Source organism: Corvus hawaiiensis, chromosome Z, assembly GCF_020740725.1.
Source record: "Corvus hawaiiensis isolate bCorHaw1 chromosome Z, bCorHaw1.pri.cur, whole genome shotgun sequence".
Classification (NCBI taxonomy): Eukaryota; Metazoa; Chordata; class Aves; order Passeriformes; family Corvidae; genus Corvus; species Corvus hawaiiensis.
In genome coordinates, this window is record NC_063255.1 from 39,033,376 (window position 1) to 39,051,417 (window position 18,042).

The 18,042-nt window shown below is 42.7% G+C and overlaps 1 protein-coding gene across 2 annotated transcripts in view; it reads right to left on the reverse strand.

The window, feature by feature from the left end:
* Positions 1-14,575, reverse strand: part of DAPK1 (death associated protein kinase 1) — an 84,683-nt gene extending 70,108 nt beyond the window's left edge. The window contains exon 1 of one of the 2 annotated variants that reach the window (XM_048291294.1): positions 14,421-14,575. In XM_048291294.1, the coding sequence (XP_048147251.1) occupies positions 14,421-14,482 (62 nt within the window). In that variant the 5' untranslated portion in view covers positions 14,483-14,575. The remainder of the gene's footprint in view (positions 1-14,420) is intronic. The other variant, XM_048291295.1, reaches the window with a different exon arrangement.
* Between the last annotated feature and the right edge of the window lie 3,467 nt (positions 14,576-18,042).

An 18,042-nucleotide genomic window follows, 5' to 3' on the forward strand; every position in this document is an offset into this window, starting at 1 on the left:
CAAAACAGAGACATACTATCAGCTTTACACATGGCTGTAAGAAATTGACAGAATTATTTTTCTGGAAGTAGCCAAAGACTAAATTCTCTTTCCTGCTTTTTCTAGTGCTTTGAATGGTTGAATAGGTGGGTGAGAGGCAAACACTAGACAGGCAGAGACAAAACCTTCCCTGCTTCCTGTATGTATATAAACAATTCAGCTCTGTCTCCAGTTTAATATTATCTATCCAGCAGTCACTTGTACAGTCTGGGTAACACCAAACATGCATACTTGTCACTGTGCCAGTAGACAAGACAAGAAATGCAAGTTATCAACGTTGCTGAAACTTTACACAAAACAGTGAGTAATGGTCAGACACTATTTTTATGCTGTCCAATCCAGTTACTGCCTAGTAGGAACAGCAATTACATTATCGGGGGGAAGGAAGGTGCAAAAAAAAAAAGTTGTTGGCTATTCTTTTGTAAGCAAAAGCATAATATCTAAAGGCTGTGCAGTAATACTTTTCACTGCTCAGGAGATAAACATTTTGCCATCATTCCTTGTTGAGAATTCATTTGACCATAGGATTAAATTTCACTTTAAAGTTTATCTAATATAGTTCAATGTGACACACAGGCGCTACACAGAGTTTGAGAAGCTGAGAGTCATTTTTACAGTCTTCTCCATGGTATGTTTAATTTTTTTTTTTAATTTTTCTTTTTAACATGACACTAAGCAATACTGCAAAGCTCAAGAGCTCTTAGCTTTCCAGCATAAAGAGAAAAGCAGTGCTACACCACACTTTCACAACCACACTGTCTCTCCCACTTTCACAAAAGGAAATGTAGTGTTAGATTGAGTGAATCTTGGTATTCTTGATTCTCTCTCAAGGGACACTTCTGAGTCACTAATCTTGACATGTGCATTGCTAAAAGGCAAAAAGTACTGACCCCTTCTAGAGGAATTTGGAGCTGCTCCTTTGCAGTAACAGTGGGAACAATAATAACTCACTGAATGTGGTGACATGACAAATGTAAGATGAACACAATCAGTGTGAGAGTGAACTCAGTCTGAACAGCAGTAGTCTTAATGTATGATTCTGGGTAAAACTTGGGGATGGTAAAAACAACACGAAAGTGAAAACGGAGATGTTCCTGTGCGTCAAATGCCTTAACAAAAGTACTTCAGAGATTATCAAACTACAAAACGTGAAGAGCTGGACAGCACTCAAGAAAATACTTCCAACCAAAGTCTACTCATAGACACAGAAGTTTAAAATACTGATATGAAGTCCATGTCAAAACGTAGTGGTATTTAATGTATAAGCTGGAGGAATGTGTATGGCTGCAAAACTTCCAAGGCAGCTGTATGTCAGCCATTTCCTATTAATGATGCCTGGGCTAGAGCTTGTAGAAACCCATTTGGTCTGAATACATGTACATCTGCTAAAGCCTTTTCAGAAAACATCTTATACTATGAAAAGCTGAGTACTCACACTTGGAAGCAGTTGAAGTAATAACTACATCTATAACATAAAGGAAAACACCAAAAAAAAAAAAAAAAGGGGAGATAAGGCAAAGAAAGCCACAGATTTTCAAGCAACTGCCATTCATGGTATTAAAAAGTACATGTACACATACAGGTACTTTAAGAATCAATGCCTAACCATAGCCATATAAATACAGAACTTACTATACCTTGCAAGCACTTAAGTAGAGTCTTAATGCTTCTACTGTTATTTAGTACTTCATTTTCGCCTTCTTTTGGGCTTTTCATGAAATTTGTAAACCAACTCAGCAACTAACATTAAATCTTAAGTTAATCTAGCTAAATGTTTAAAGACACATGTGACGTAACTCTGACTTAGAACTGATTATAAAAGCTCAGTTATCACTAGCTCATAAAATCTTAAACCAGGAGACTGGTGTGAATATTAAAACATAAGAGCAGAACAAACATTTGATTTTGGTGATGCTAAAGACTGTTCTTCCTGCTGTTTCATAACTAGTGTTTTGAGTTACACGCTTCTCTTTTCAGCAACGGGTTCTGAAACATTCCTAAGGGGCTGTTTGTCCTTCAGCTTAGGGAAGAAAAGTCTAGTGATAATGCTTATCAGACCTCACTTGTCTCATCCACTCTTTCATCACAACGAACAGCCTTTCTTCATTTCACCTTTTCAGAAATTCTCTGTTTAGTAGTGTATGACCTATCATCTTAATGAGCAATAACACTGTGCCTATAAGCAGCATTCCTATGCAGATTTTGACTCTGGAAAGTATCTGTGTTGAATGGCCACAAATAAAACCACAGAAATTCCTCACCTTTACAGCTCAGCTGCACCTGCTAAATACATTAAACAGTGCTAGTGTAAGAAAATGTTTTTTTCAGTATACTTGAAAAAAATAATTTAATACAGTCATGGAGTATGGATCAGTCAAACACTTGCTAGAAAAAGGATGAAATCTAATCACTAAGAGCAGGAGTGAGGATGGACTGCAAAGCTCCCAACAGGTTACACATCAGTTTTCCCTAGAAATTATACATATTAAAGGTGTGGAAAGGATTTAAAGTTTGGTTACTTTCTATTTCTTCCAGGTATGAAGAATCACTAAAACCCACAGGTGTGTCACTAACCTTTTAGTATTAGAACATAAGGAGAAACAACCTCCTTATGCTCCACAGAGGATGTCAGAGTAATTTTTTCTGTAGAAAAGTTCTGGATTTTCTCCTCCAATTATTAACTTGATGCTAGCTAAATATATAAGAAACTCACCGAGCTGTAAACACATCACTTAAGCCAGTGATGAAAATACTGCTTTTCCATGACTTAAAGGCAGATTTTTAAGATGATATAGCATTACAAAAAAAGCAGTTTGTGTCACAAGCACAAATCTCATGCTAAGTGCCTTAGTAACTTCCATATACATTATGGTTTTATGAGCCACTATTTACAGCCAAGTAATTGTCTGCTTCCCCACATCTTCAGCTTTTATTCACAGCTATTCACTCTCAAACACAAGCATGGGCACCTCAGAATTTAGAGCATCAAAAAAAAAAAAAAAAAAAAAAAAAAAAAAAAAAAAAAAAAAATCCAAGTTGTCCCCTCTGTCTGGCTACCCTATGGCTGCTGCCACAGGAAAACATACTCAGACTGTGCTGTCACCAGTCTCATTGTCCAGGGTTAATCACAGTCAGGTTTTGCTTCCCAGTTCAGAGCAGCTCTTCCACGAGGTCTTAGCTGGCCAGACCTGCACGGTGCTGATGCAGAGCACAGAGGGTTCAGGCTTTACAGCGTGCTTTAGTAGGCTGAGCCAGTAACTGTCACAAACAGAGACTTCCCCATCCCACTGGCCATGCATTCCCATGCTGTGCTGGCGGCTGGCACTGATCCTTGTCTGACATGCCCACGATGACCCAGTTTGGGGAGCTCAGTCTGTAATTCCCTCCCATTTCCAGGCTGTGCTCATGATGGTGCCAGTGCTAGCACAGGAGAATGCCGCTCAGTGGGTGAGGAACAGGACCATCCCATTCTCTGACCCTTGCACTAGGCTGGCTTAGCCTCCCCGGGTGGGCTTGCAGGCAGGCAGGGCAGCACTGACCAGGAACTAACACACCCTTAGGAAGAACAATAATGTAAAAGTTTCTTTCTCGAGGAACAAAAGAGGCAGCAGAAGAAGACCAGCTTTGCAAGATGGAATCTGGAATGGTTTGTTCTTCACCTAATGTTAGACCTGGCAGCAAAACCAGGAAAAGAGATATCCTTCTTTTAGGCAAGAATGTGAAGTAAATAGTATCAGAAGGCCCTTTCAAATAAAAAGCCATGAGAAAAGATGAGACATAAGGAACTGAGCCATTCCCTGATGTGCTTTCCTTTCCCAGGGAATCAATGGCAATTCTACGCAGATGGCCCTGCTCATGGAGATAAGAAAAAACTGCCAGACAGATAATATACCAACAAAGTCAGCACTTCCATACCAAAATGTTTGAAGTCTGTATTTGCAAGGAATAAAAACCACAACAAAACACAAACACATGCACACAAACCCAAAGCAAACAAAACAAAATCCCTAATAGAAAAAGGAAGCTGAAGGAGAGAAGTTGAAATATCTATCTCTAGGATTACATCTGCATCAGCTTCCTTAAAGGTAACAGGAGCCAAGTGTCCCAACAAAGCAGTCTGAGTTAGCAAGAAGAGAGGTATCGAAAGATAAAATTTGTTACCATTCAAGATTCTCATATACTGTTTTCTTCTTATACAATAATAAACTCCCGGTCTTGTTGACGGAGTTATTCAATGTTGAGTTCTTGGCCTCAAAGCTGTAGGACCCAAGTAAGACACACACACACGTATTATTTTCCCCTGTGGACAACGAGGTGTTGTGGTTTGACACTGGCCAAACACCAGGCACCCATGAAAGTCACTCACTCACCCTCCTCTGCCACAGCTGAGCAAAGGAGAGAAAAATTAATGAAGCATTCATGAGTTGAGATAAGGACTGGGAGAAAACACTTCAAGGGCAAAACAGGCTCAACATGGAGATACAAAGTGAATTTATTGCTAACAGAATCAGAGGAGAATAATGAGAAGTAAAATAAGCCCTTAAAACACCTTTTTCCCCTAGCCCCTCTCTCCTTCCCACTGACAGCATAGGGTACAGGGCAGGGGGGGTTTGGTCAGTTTGTCACCCAAGGTTTTCTTCCGCTGTGCAGGGAGAGAAATCCTTCCCCTGTTGCGTCATGGAGTCCCTCCCACAGGAGACAGTTCTCTGTGAACTTCTCCAGTGTGGCTCCAATCTTACAAGCAACAGTTCTCCCAAAACTGCTGCAGTGTGAACTCCCCCCATGGGCAAACAGTCCTCCCAAAACTGCTGCACCGTGGGTCTCTCTTTCCACGAGGTGCAGTCCTCCAAGGACAGGCTGCTCCAGCCTGGAAGCAGGGACCCCCTCTCTCCACCGGGTCTTCCACTGGATCACAGCCCCCTCCAGGCATCCACCCTCTCCAGCACAGGCACCTCCCCCACAGGCTGTGGATGGATCTCTGCATTCCCTGTGGATCCCCATGGGCTGCAGGGGCCCAGCTGCTTCACCATGGTCTTCACTACGGCCCACAGAAGAATCTCGGCTCCAGCACCTGGAGCACCTCCTCCCCCTCCTTCTCCTCTGACCTTGTTTCCCTCACATGTTCGCACCTCTTCCTCTTGTGCACTTTGTTTTGATTTTCTTCTTAAATGCATTATCACAGAGGTGTTACCAATCTCTCTAATTGGCCCAGCTTTGGCCAGCAGCTTGTCCATCTTCAAAGCCGTCAGAGATTGGCTCTGCTGGACATGGTGGAAGCTTCCAGCAGCTTCTCACAGAAGCCACCTCTGTGGCCCCCTGCTACCAAAAACCAGGCTGTGCAAAACCAACACAAGGGGGAAAAACCCACACCTTGTCACCCACTAAACTTGGCAGAATAATTTAACCTGGCAGAATAACTTAATTGTAAACCACATCAGAATACAACATTATCCCTTAACACAGAAGTTAGCTGCACTCAGTTATACCTACACAGCCAGGCAAAGTAAGCACAGTGCCAAATAACACACACCACAAAGGACACACATGATTTGAAGTTTTATGAATTGGCTTTCTTAGTCTCCTTTAGAAATACAGGATTACGAAATACCATATCAGCAGTGCAGTTCAGTCCTCTTCTCTAAAAACTTCAGCAGAGACAACAGGGGAGAAGAGATGAGTGTCTCCATACCACTTCTCTATAAGCACCAGACAGTTAAAACTCACCAGATTCCAGAAAATGAACAGCCTTTCTCTGTCCCATAAGAATAACAACTTCAGAACACTACAGGTCCAACAGACTGTGATCTGGGGAAAATGTCCCTCTGCTATCAGTTCCCATGGCATGAAAGCAGGTACTCTAAGTGCATACTTCTACAGGCACACCTAGCCAGTATCTTAAAGCTAGGACAACCACTGACACTTGAGAGAAGACTGAGGAAAAGGTACAAGAGCCCAGAAGCCAATTTACATACCAGGCAGAAAGCAGGACTCCAAGTAACTTGTGAAAATTTGGAAGCACACCATTAATTGCTGACAAATAAAGTCATAGTGGAAATAAAATATTTCCAGTACACAGGTTCAGTTACAGGCTCTTAGCATCCTGTTTAGGCAAGAAGTGAACAGACAAATGCTATTGCCCCAAGTAATTTTTATTCTTTCCAAAACCTCACTCCTCTGCATAATTCAAAACAAAAATCTCAAACTACACCTTTCAATCAGTATGTAAAGACAGTTATAATTTACACTGACTATGAAATTTCCAAAACTTTGGACATTTCCCCACAAGTTCATAACCACCCAGTAAGGTATTTTTCTTTCTGTTAAATACAGGCAGGACCATCTGAGCTTCATAACAAATGGAGACATGCACCTGCAAGCAGACAGTACTGGGGAAGACCTGCTCTAGTAGAGTGGCACACCACTGCACAGGGTCCCTGCTGCTGGTGGTCAAGGCACTCACATTGGCTGGGCAGCCACACAACCATGCTTCCTCCTCAACACTACTGCCTCTGGAAGCAGAAATGGTTTGGCACATCAGCTTGCACAAACAGGAGGGAATAAGGGGAAGGAAATTAAACTTCTAAAATCAAGAGAACAAGGCTGCAGACCACCATGTGGATTACTCAGTGTAGTGTTTTGCAGCAATCCTAAACCCTGTGAGCTATTCTGGGACTGGGTGAAATGCATCTATTACAAGATATTCCCTCCAACATGGACGTGTGCCACAACCAAAAAAAACCCACAAAACTCTGACATGCCAATAATACTGCACTTTTAGTACAATAGGACAACATCTTCAAGGACTGCAATATGCCTGGAAACTTTGAAAGAGTGTTAAAACTGATCTAAGATATCAACAATGACTGTATCCTTATCAACTTTCTCCTTTTCCAGAACAGTATCATGCAATTCTTTCCTTTAATGTTACAAGCTAAATCTTGATACAATTTAGATTCCCTGTTCAGACTGGTCTCATTTCAACAGGTCCCATAAGGTCATTTTCCTTGAGGCAAGCAGCCTTTCAATTCCAGCCTGCAGAATCATCTGTGAATGTAAATGTAGTTTCCAAAGTTTCTTTGTTTCACCCATCATTTTAATTTTTCCAGCATATTAAGAATATCATACCACTCCAAGCATAGTGGTGCAAGCTAAATGTACTGAAGCCTTAAGTCTTCTTTCTTAAGAAGCTTCTTTCCACAGCTTCACCACCTTAGCTTAGCATCTGTTCTTCACTTTAGAAAAAGACAGCAGCAATCTCTTTGAAATGAAGGGACAAGACCCACAAGTAACATGTGAAGGAGGATGTAGCAAGGTTTGCAAGGATATGGAGGCATACCTGCCCCTACAACTCATCTCTGTCATTAGTCTGGTCCATAACTGGACCAAAAGCAAGAGGAATGTCACCCAACAACTGACCAAAATGTGCAGGCTCCACTCCTCCTGTATCACCTCCTAGACAAGATCTGAGAGTTTAGCAACATCACCTATATTAGACTGCTTGCCACCGGACTTTGTACCCAGTTCTGCAAAATTTCACACGTTATGCCAAAATTCACTGCATAAGGTAGACATGCAACAAAATAGTAAAGGCTCGAAGATCTTTAGGCTTTGTCTACACTTTTCTCAGCTTCACCCATCTCAGCCATGAACTCATCACAGTTAAGTATGACCTACTATACTGCGTGGCAAGTCAATGAATGCTGTTCAGGTTTAGTGTATAATCTTCCTTTGTGTCACGTATCTTCCTGCAAGGGGGTCAAAACACAGTTTGAGAAACAAGTTTTATTTGAGACAGAGCTCCTACAAAGCCACTACCATCCAGGAAACAAGCTGCTGAGCCTCTGCTTTAACCAGCATAATTTCTTCATAATATAAAGTTGTATCAACAAGTTGCACAATTTGTTTGTTTTAACCGAGCCATTTAAAAACAGAAAGACACATGGACATTAAGCCAGGGTCTCACAAGAAACACGCAATCTCCTCCTTGTACAGCTTTGAATACCTCTGACAAACTGCAACAACCGTTCATGATGATTACTCCAGAACTGTTGCACCACCCACAGTTCTCCTAATTTCCAGCTTAAACATCCTTGTTGTCGGTTTATGTTCAGTGCTTTCAGCTGATCTGAGAGTATTCATCTGCCATAAATTAGATATAAGGTGGGGTATTTTTCCCCTTTGACAGCAGCACTACATTAATAAAAGGAACCCAACCTGAAACAAAACAACCTACACAGAAACACACAGCAGAGGAAAGAGATACTGATCCTTTCAACCACCAACTCTGCAGCCTGAGCTTTGAACAAAGCTCTCATGAAAAGGCAGTGTCAGCCTCCCCTTCCTAGGCTAAAAGGGCCAACTTCTGTTCAGTACACATAATTCCAGCAGAGAAACTGACATACTCAAACACCTGTAAAGGGAGAAAATGGGGAGGAAAAAAAACAAACACCAAAAAAACCCCATAAGCACAGAAGGAAAGCCCGGAAGGACAGATTGAAGTTTCAGCACGCCCCTAACATGCCTGCTCTGGTACTGATCATGCCTCACTGAGCCTGGCTAGAAGAAAAATCAGACAAGCATTTTTATCTGCTTCCTGATGAGTTTAGATTTACAAAGATTTGTGCATTTAAACTGAAAGCACAGAATAATCAGCAAGCTGTAGTTTTTATTACACTGTATTTTAAAAGACATACAAAACAGTCCTTCTTTTCCCCCAGAGAGAGAAATAAAGTAAGCAGGACCAACTTATACCCAAAAAAGCATCAGCATTTCTTGTGCTTTTCACGAAGCAAACCTCTCAGCACATTTTATACGGCAGTAATTGTCACCAGTGGCACTGTATGGTGACAGCTCTTGCACCCTGCGTCATCAGCAGCTTGCAGGTTATTGTGCATTTGTGAAAAGGAAACATTTTGAGGCATGTCTGGAAGGCAAAGTGACTTGAGATGCATCATTTTTGCAACCATGCTTTCCAGTTAAGAAACCTTCCTTTTCAATATCCATGCAGCCACCAAAGCCAGGACTTACAGAAAAGCATGGAACAACCAACTTCTCCTCTGAGGACTGACAAGACTGATAAAACATGTACATGGTTCACAACCAGCACAGAAAGGGTTATTTGATGTAATTTGAATTCTACAACTTTCAATTCTTCAAATAAAAACAAAAGAGCATACAAAGGCGTCAATCAAATAGGTTTCCTGGTCAAATAGGGGCTTTGTTGTGAACATTTTGAGAGTTCCTTCTGAGGTGAGGTCCTTTTCCCTGAAAAACTTATATAGTCCACGCAATTTAATTAATTATCATGTACTACTAAAATCTGAATAAAGTAGTTATAAAAACAGTGAATTACATACTTGCAGTATTTATCACCGTGCCTGTATGAATAACACAGGAAATGGCACCGCAGAGGTCTGCACCTTCTGCTTCTTCAGAGTTTAACCACTTAACTGCTGTATGAGAAGGAAGGTTAACAATGGCTTAAAATGGAGCAATGGAGATGAACTTACAGCAAGAAAACCCAAGGAAACAGAAACTGGAAATTTCAATGTACCACAGTTAAAAATTTTATAGCTTACATGCAACAGTTTTAGCCTTATGACGCCATCTTTCACATTGCTCCTTCCCCTCCCCCACACGACTTTCTGATCATAGGAAAAAATGTTACACTATAACATCATTAAAGATGGTTGTCATGGGTTTTAAATGTGACTGTTTTGAAAGGAAGTATCACCTGAAATGAGTTTCACATCCTATAAATCTCACAACAGAGCCTGATAATACTGACACAATTTTAGTACATGAGATAGCCAGCAAGGTTAGCTTAGGTTGTCAAGCCTGAAAAGTGCCATAAAGGTCAAATTCTAGTTGCCATCCAAGTTTATTTGGGTTTTTTTCAGAGGTTTTACTTTTCTCCCAATACAGAGGTGCAATGTAGTTACAGTTACGGTGTTTGGATAGATGACAAACAGCCTCCACAGCTGTAGAAAGCAGTGCTACCAAAAACTGGTATCTGAATAACGAAAAACACATACATTCATGCACATATATAAATTTATATATTCAGCCTACATACTCCTTGCTTACTATGGAGATAATTTTCCAGGGAAAAATTAAAAAATAATCTTTTTTCACTCAACTCTGAAAGGTAGAGGAACGTTTTACAGAATGTAAATACATACTTGCACAGCTCTCTATTCTCTGTTATCAACATCTTCAGCATGTTATCCTAGGCATTTTTCTCTCACAACTGATTAAGAGATTGGGTACATTAGGTAGCAGGGTTAGCTTGCTGCTTTCTACTCTTAGCACCTCTGCTTAGTGAGCTACCAAGCAGAGACAGAGCAGTCTCTGAAACTGGCAAGATTCAGTGTAGCTTTCCTTCAACAAGTTACAAGTGTTCCCCTAGTGAGTCCAACAGGTCCAAATAAGCTTAACATACAAAATTGTTAGATACCTCTTCCTACTTTCTGAATCAAGAAGAATCTAAAAATTGTGAACCACAGTGCAATGCAAATACCATTCTTCAGTTCCAAAACTTTACCATAGCAGTCTGCATCTCTTTTAGAAAGCACATGAAAGCTTGAAAGAAAATAAAACAACCAAAAAAACCAAATGTGGGTGTTGGTGATGAAGGAAGAAGGAGCTGTCTATACAATCAGGAACTCACAGACAAACACAGTGTGTATTTATAACACAGCTTTAGTTACTTCTCCCTAAAATTTTTTAAGCAACATCACATTTCTAGCAATACTGCATGAATTCCCAAGCAAGGCCAGTCATGGGAGGTAAAAACATACTTTGAAAACTTTTATGTGCTTTGAAGGTCTTTACTTGCTTGCTCACCATAGTAAGGTTTTTAATACTGCTGAACTTGAATTCCTGACTTTTGGGCAGACTGAAGTAAAAGCACTGCAGCAGGGTATTTAAAATGCGCAGTCACACCACCTGCAACTGCAGGCAGAATTAAAATGACAAAATAGCTTTTAGCAAATTTGTTGCTCTTCCATGATAATGTTTACCACCCCTTGAAACTTCGTGGTTAGATGATTATTTAACGCATCTGCAAGTAGCCTGCATCTGAACAAGTAACACATGTAATTTCAAATCTCTAAGATGGAAAACAAAAAAAAGTGTATGCAATGCAGCATACATTAATCAAGAGAAATCTTCTTATATGTTCTAAAGATAGCATTAGATCCATAAGTCTCACAAGACTGCTTTGGTACAAAATCTCAAGATAAACCAACCTGAACAGCCATGAACTTGTCAGAGGAAATCACGTACACGCAAGAAAAATAAATAAGGATGATTCTATCCATATTCACAATCCCAAATTTCTTTTTTCTAATTCTCCCTAGGCATAAATGAAAACGAACTAATGACCAGAACAAAACTCAGACATGTCGGTAACAGGACTGTGATTGTTTATTACTTTTTCTGCAAAAGCATGGTAAAATATCAGAAAACTAGAGAACACTTTTTTTTTTTGGTCCAGGAACACCATCATCCCCTTCTCCTTATTTCCAACAACCCCAGGTTTTACGCTAAGCAATACTTAAACCTCCTTTACTGCTTTCCATCAAAAATTTAATTTACACAGCCCATTTGCTTTCTTCAACACACCTTTCTTATTCAAATGATTTTTTATTCTAGTGACTGTCAGAAGTATTGTAATGTAACAAAGACTTAAATAATTTACAAGGGAAAACAGTGCAGATTATTAAAATACCTGAGTATTTGCATCTTCACTGAGCTCTCTCAAAAGGCAGGTTGGCCTAGGAACTTTTCATTCAAACACAACTCTGTCAATGAAAACTCACCTGTTAATTAATTCACCTTGTTTGCTTCATGCCTGCAGCTAAGTAAGAGGAAATAAAAGCATTTTTCCAAGAGAAGGAGAAAAATCAGTTGATTTTGCAAAATGGAAACTTTCATCATTGCTTGAAGTATTAATTCACAATTTGTGTGCCCAAATGAATACAGGAAATTTTAAAGTCAAAGGTGTTTTTAATATTCACTGGTTTTTGAGTTTTGAGCCTCAGGGTAACTACATTTATATGTAAACCTAACCGTCAGAAACATGCTAAGGGGTAGTGACGAATGGAAAGTGACAGATTTACAAAAAAGTAGTTTGTGTAACCCTAGAAATTGAAGTTCAAAAACAAGTTTAAAACACCACTGAAATAAACCATACAACAACCCTCTTGAGGTTTGCTTACTCTTACGGTTTTATGCCGACATTTCACACTGGGATAATCCTGGTTTCTTAAAGTGATGCTGAAGTGAAAGCTTTGGCCCTTTTAAGTAACTATATTCCATTTTTAAAGCAAAAGCCCTGTCAAACATTTCACAATGTTTTACCATCCACTGGTATTTTCTCACATATGTAGATAAAATTGATGAGGTTCTTAGATGCCTTTACCCTTTTTCAAGTGAAAACTAGAGTAGATTCTAACATTCTTTAAAATTCATAAAACACGGCAAGTTTAGACTTCATGCCAAGCTTATATAGCCATTGGATGGATCAACCCCTCAGTGTTGTAATACCCTGTTGGTAAGTGATCAAATGAAGATACCATTTTTAAACTGAATGCCATTACCTAACACTCTGCGAATTTGAAACCCTCCATTTGTTCTGGGCTTTTTGGTTGTTGTTTTACTACCTAATGTTTTCAGTGTTTGCACTTCCCATACTGTAAAAATGAAATGCCTGCTCTCCACTGCTGTGTTCTGGAGCTTGTGACTTGCAAAGAACATTTATTTGGAAAAGAACTCTACGTATTTAAACATTTCTTATGTAATTGGCCTAAGGGCAATTGCTCTATTTCATAAATATGTATTAGGGAACAAACATTGCACTGACACTCCCTCTTTAAAAAAAATACAAGAGAAGTTACATAAACCTTAACACTTTCTAAATTTGCATATTGACATTGTCTTCTCTCTGATGAACCTTAAAACCCCACAATATATCTGTGTCTTCATTTTCTTCTATAAAGTCAATCATTTATCAGTACCTGTAAGTACAACAATGGTTTTATTTTTAATAGTCCAGAAACCTAAACCTGATTTTGGAACACTATGTATTCTTGTCACAAAGAATGGAAATCAAATAAAACAATATTACATTAAAAAAAAAAAAAAAAAAAAAAAAAAAAAAAAAAAAGTTCAGACCACAAAATCCAAACTTATGCTTTAGCATGATGACACTTCTTCCTATCAAGTTATCCAGCAAATTAGTATTACTTCACATTCTGGATGTATGAAAATGCCAACTCAGAACACTATGTGGACACAGAAGTACATATTTATTGCCAAAGTCACATCAACAAACTTGTATATAAATGGGATGAAGTTTATTGGAAATACAGTGCAATTAACTTTCTTATAATGTGGGGGGCTTCTTGGTTGGTTGGTTAGTTGTGGGTTGGGTGTTTTGGTTATTTTTTGATTTTAAGAAATCATGAAATATTTCTAAGTTCCTGCCTATTCAAGCACCTCGTTCACAACATTTGCTATGACTGGACCCTTCACTGGAAAGGTATGCACAGGTAGATATGGGAGCATCTGCTCCATATATACTGAATGCCCTGTGTTAATTGAACACTGATCCTATGCTTTGAAATCACCAAGATGAACACTTGAAAAGGATTCTGCCATGTTGGTTTGCTAGAATGCCATTGACTTCTAGAAGGGGCAAAGAAGAGGAAAAGGACTCTCATGTAACACAATCCAGTGTTTAAACAGTTTTAAAACACGGAAAGCACTGAAAAAACAAGGCACGATTAATAGTGTGAGCTCGGAGGAGCTCACAACTACACAGCGTTCAAGAATCAAGGTTCAAGCAGGCAGCTCTGCATCTGCAGCACTCTGCTCACATCCCTTAATCCGACTTCCATCTCCAACAGCGATGCTCAGACAGTGATCTTCACCACAATAGTATCGATAAAATACTACTCTCACTTCTCTAATCCCGTTCTTAAAGAAAAATCCAACACGCACTACAAACGTAGTCCTTCACACTATGAACAATGCAAACTTCTCTCCTTTCAGCCCAGCCCGTTTCCAGTTCCCCGCCCGGCGAACAGCAGCGAGCCTCGCAGTGCCACAGCTGCGCCGCCGGCAGCAGCTTCGCCCCTACGCGCCGCACAGCACCCGGGAGGGCGTCGATCTGAGCAGGCACCACTTAGGAACTGCCCCTGTCCAAAAATCTCATCAAACCCGTATTAAAAAGGCAAAGACACGCTAACTTCAAATCCAACGCCCTTTTCCATCTTCGGGCATCTCAGACAAAGTGGAATGGCAACGCGGGTGCGAGCCTGTCCTCACCCCTTGCCCCGCCGAGCTCAGCAGCCACGGCTCCATCCGCCCGCACCCACCTGCCGAGGTCCTCGCCCGTCTCGTAGTGCTCCTCCAGGTTCTCCTGCCGGAACACCGTCATGGTCGCCGCCCGCCGCCGGCTTCAGCCCCTGCTCGGCGCCCTCATCACCAGCGCCCCGGAGCCGCCCCGCGCTCGGCTGCGCGCCCTGCGGAGGAGCGCGGAGGTGAACGCCCCTGCCCGCGGTCCCTCCCGGCGCCGGGGGCGCTCCCCGCCCTCCTCACCCGCGAAGGAAGCGGCACCCGCGGGCCGAAGGGCACCTCCCCTGCCCCTGCCCGAGCGCCGGGAGAAGAAAGCGGCTCCCGGCGCCCCCGCCCCTTCTCCGGCAGCGGCAGCCCCCAGCTGCCCTGGCGGCCACCGGAGCCCAGCCGCCCGCCCGCTGCATTCCTCAGTGGCTCCGTTGCCCTGTCAACCGGGACGTGCCTCCAGGCCTGCGGCAGGAGCCCCCCCGGACATCCCCGCAACCCGACGCCGGGCGAGGCGGGGGATCCCCTCCGCGCCGCCGGGCCGGGGCTAGCGGCACCGGTTCTCCCCTCGCGCGGCGCCACCCGCTTACCCGCTCACCCTCCCGCCGCTCCTGCGGCTGCCACGGCTCCCGCCGCTCCGCGCCCTGGGAAGCGGCGACAGCGCCGCGGCCGCTCCCGGCCGGCGCGCAGGCACTCGCGGTGTCGCCGCGCGGCCAATGAGCAGCGGCCCGCCCGCCGCGCCGCCCTCCGCCCCTCGCCGCGGCCTCCCGCCCCTGCCCCGCCGCCGCCGCCGCCGCTCGCCCCGGCCAGGTGCGCTCGCCCCACCCCTCCCCGCTCGGCACGGCCCGGCACGGCTCGGCACGGCGAGCCCGCGGTGGCGGGACCCGCCCAGCGCGGCTCTGCGGGCGGCTCCCGGCACGGCCATTGTGTGCGCGCCCGGCGGCCGCGCCCTCCCGCAGCCCGCGCCTCCGCCCGCCCCGCGCCCCGGGCAGGGTGAGCTGGGGCCGGGCTAGCTGAGAGGCTGGCGGCTGCTGCCACCCGCTGCTGGCGCCCTGCTCTACCAAAAAAGCGGTCCCCACCCCGGCGCTCGCCCCGTGCGGAGCCCCGGGCCGCGCCAGCAGCTCCCATCTCAGAAGGGCAGCTGTAGCCTGGCACACGCGCCCACCCCGGGCACACCGAGTGTTCCCGGCCCGCACGGAGAAAGGAGCCTCTGCCGCTGGCAGCGCTCTCAGGCACCTCAGAAAGCAAATGCTTACGTGTTGTTTGGAGGTATTATCTTATTTTTAAAATACAAGATACAGTCTACTCTCTCTACAGAGTGTTGCACCTTATATTTGATGTTTCCTGTCCTCTTAAGTGCTGCTGCTGCTTCTCCGGCTCAGCTTCCCCAGCGCTTTATGTTTTCTGTAGTGTATTGGTCTCTTGTCAAGTTGAGTACTGATTATATTCTGGAGGCAAGTGTTTTTCCTAGTAGTTCTATTTTCCTCCCATCCATTTTGTTCAGCCTTGAAAGGGTGCATGATATCAGATAACTGAGCAACTTTTAAGTTCCATCTGAACTTTTAGATGTTCAGAGGGAGAATTGCTCATCAAAGGTAAAAGGAAGTTCAATGCACTCATAGGATTTCACACCTACTTGATTTAGCACTTGAAAGAGCCTAGCATTCAGGTACAGGTCAACAAGTACAGTACAGAATCTCTGATATTTTCTGAGTGAGTTACAGCATGACCTTGGGCAGGTGTCAAAAATGGTTTTTCACCTCCACTGAGGTCATCTGTAAATTGAAGGGACAGTATTTGGATGGCTTGCTGGATGTGAAGTTACATGAGGCAACCTGCTAATAGGCCAGCATGGTGGCATCTCAGCCTGAGTTTAGACTAAGAGCCATGCACCCCTCTTTCATATATAGCCAAAGATGCAGGAGTATGGATGCTCTGCCTTTTCTTCAGCCCATCTTCTACATGTTTAACAGGTTTTCAAAGTCATTACTCACGCAGCTTAGGCTGTCAACACAGCTCCAGGCTTTTAACAAACACTGGGTACAGGTTCAAAAGTTCCTTTTGGTTTTGGAGATTGTTCCTTTGCTGAAAATGAGGATGACCAGTGTAGCCAGCCCATGAAAATTCCAGCACTCCAGCCCTACTCAATCTTCAGAGGTTTTTCACTTCTTTATTTTGATATATTTTATGGGGGCCCTGAGCTCATACAAGAGTAATGGTTTTTGTACCTTTTATGTACTTTATATTGCAAGCAGTGCTCAAACATGCAATTCAGTGTTACCTTTTATGTCCCAGCCCTGCTTCATTTGAAGCAAATGAAATTTTGCTATTGATTCAAATAAAGCAGATGCACATTGGAATAAATACATAATGACTGAGATAATTACCAAGACACAAAGGAACAATAGAAAAAGGAATTGCTTGAACATTTCTCTTTTCCCTTTCATTAAAAAACTGTATTAGAAGGTGGAAATCTTGCAACGGTCACCTGCCCATCTAGGTCTGGGATGCCTGAATTCTGTTGTCCAGGCCCCTCAGTGACCTGAGAGTTGTGTTTGAATACTCTTGTGGCAGCAGCAGCAGCACAGCTCACCATGTTGTACGCATGAGGCGGAGTCGTGCTACTTGAGTGAAGACAGCCACAATGGCACATCCATGCCATGGTATAAACAGGCACAAAAGAAGAGGTTTGCCAACAGAAGCACTCTTCCTGTTTCTTCAGAGAAGTAGTCATCTGGTTTTGTCTGATGCAGTCCACTTTTTAAGGGCTTGCCCATTCCTGGTGGCACTCATCTTGCAGTCTGGTAACAGTCTAGTTGAAAACCCAGTCCCATTTCTGTGCCCTCAAAATGATCATTGACTTTCATGAGAATTGTATTGGATTGTACATACAGTAAATGGAATAAATAATTTTAAATTGCTCTCAAATATAATTCACCAATTGTGATTGTGGTTTATGCTTACAGGTTTAATAGCACATTGGATGAAATCCAGCCCTAATAAACTTGGTAGCAGAATCTTCATGATTTCATGGTTCCATGATTTCAAGCCAGTGTGGTTTTTTTCACTTATTGTAATATAACAGAAATACTAAAGTGAGATTAACTCCTTACTTACACCGTTGTAAATCAGGAGTGACAGTGATTATTTCAGTGTCAAAGAGGCTCAGGAGCAAGATTAGTAGCAACAAATGTGTTTTCAAAGGAGTGATTTGTGCCTACCAGGTTACTACGTAAAGTGTCTCATGTCCATTTTGTTGCGCTGAAAAGGAAGTGTTCTGTTTCTCAGTAAATATTACAAAGAATCAAATTTGCAGAGTGTGTGTAACCCTAAGCAGTGTTAAGTGAAAAGAAAGCTACATTGTTTCTGCAAGTCAAGTGATTTATTGCACTCTTCAGCCACTTGGCTCCTGAGCCTATACAGCCTTTTCTACACTAAGTTAACAGACAAGGAGGCATATTAAGTGTATTGTTTCAGGATAAATCTTTTTTAAATCACTGTCAGATTACTTTCTGACATCCGGGTAATGCATCTCTCCTAATAACGTAAGACCCTAATTATGGCAAAGAACATAAATTACTTAGGCTGGCTATTATTTCTTCCATGTATAGTTTTCTTTTTAAGAGATCAGCATTTGTTTCCAACATGACTATAGAA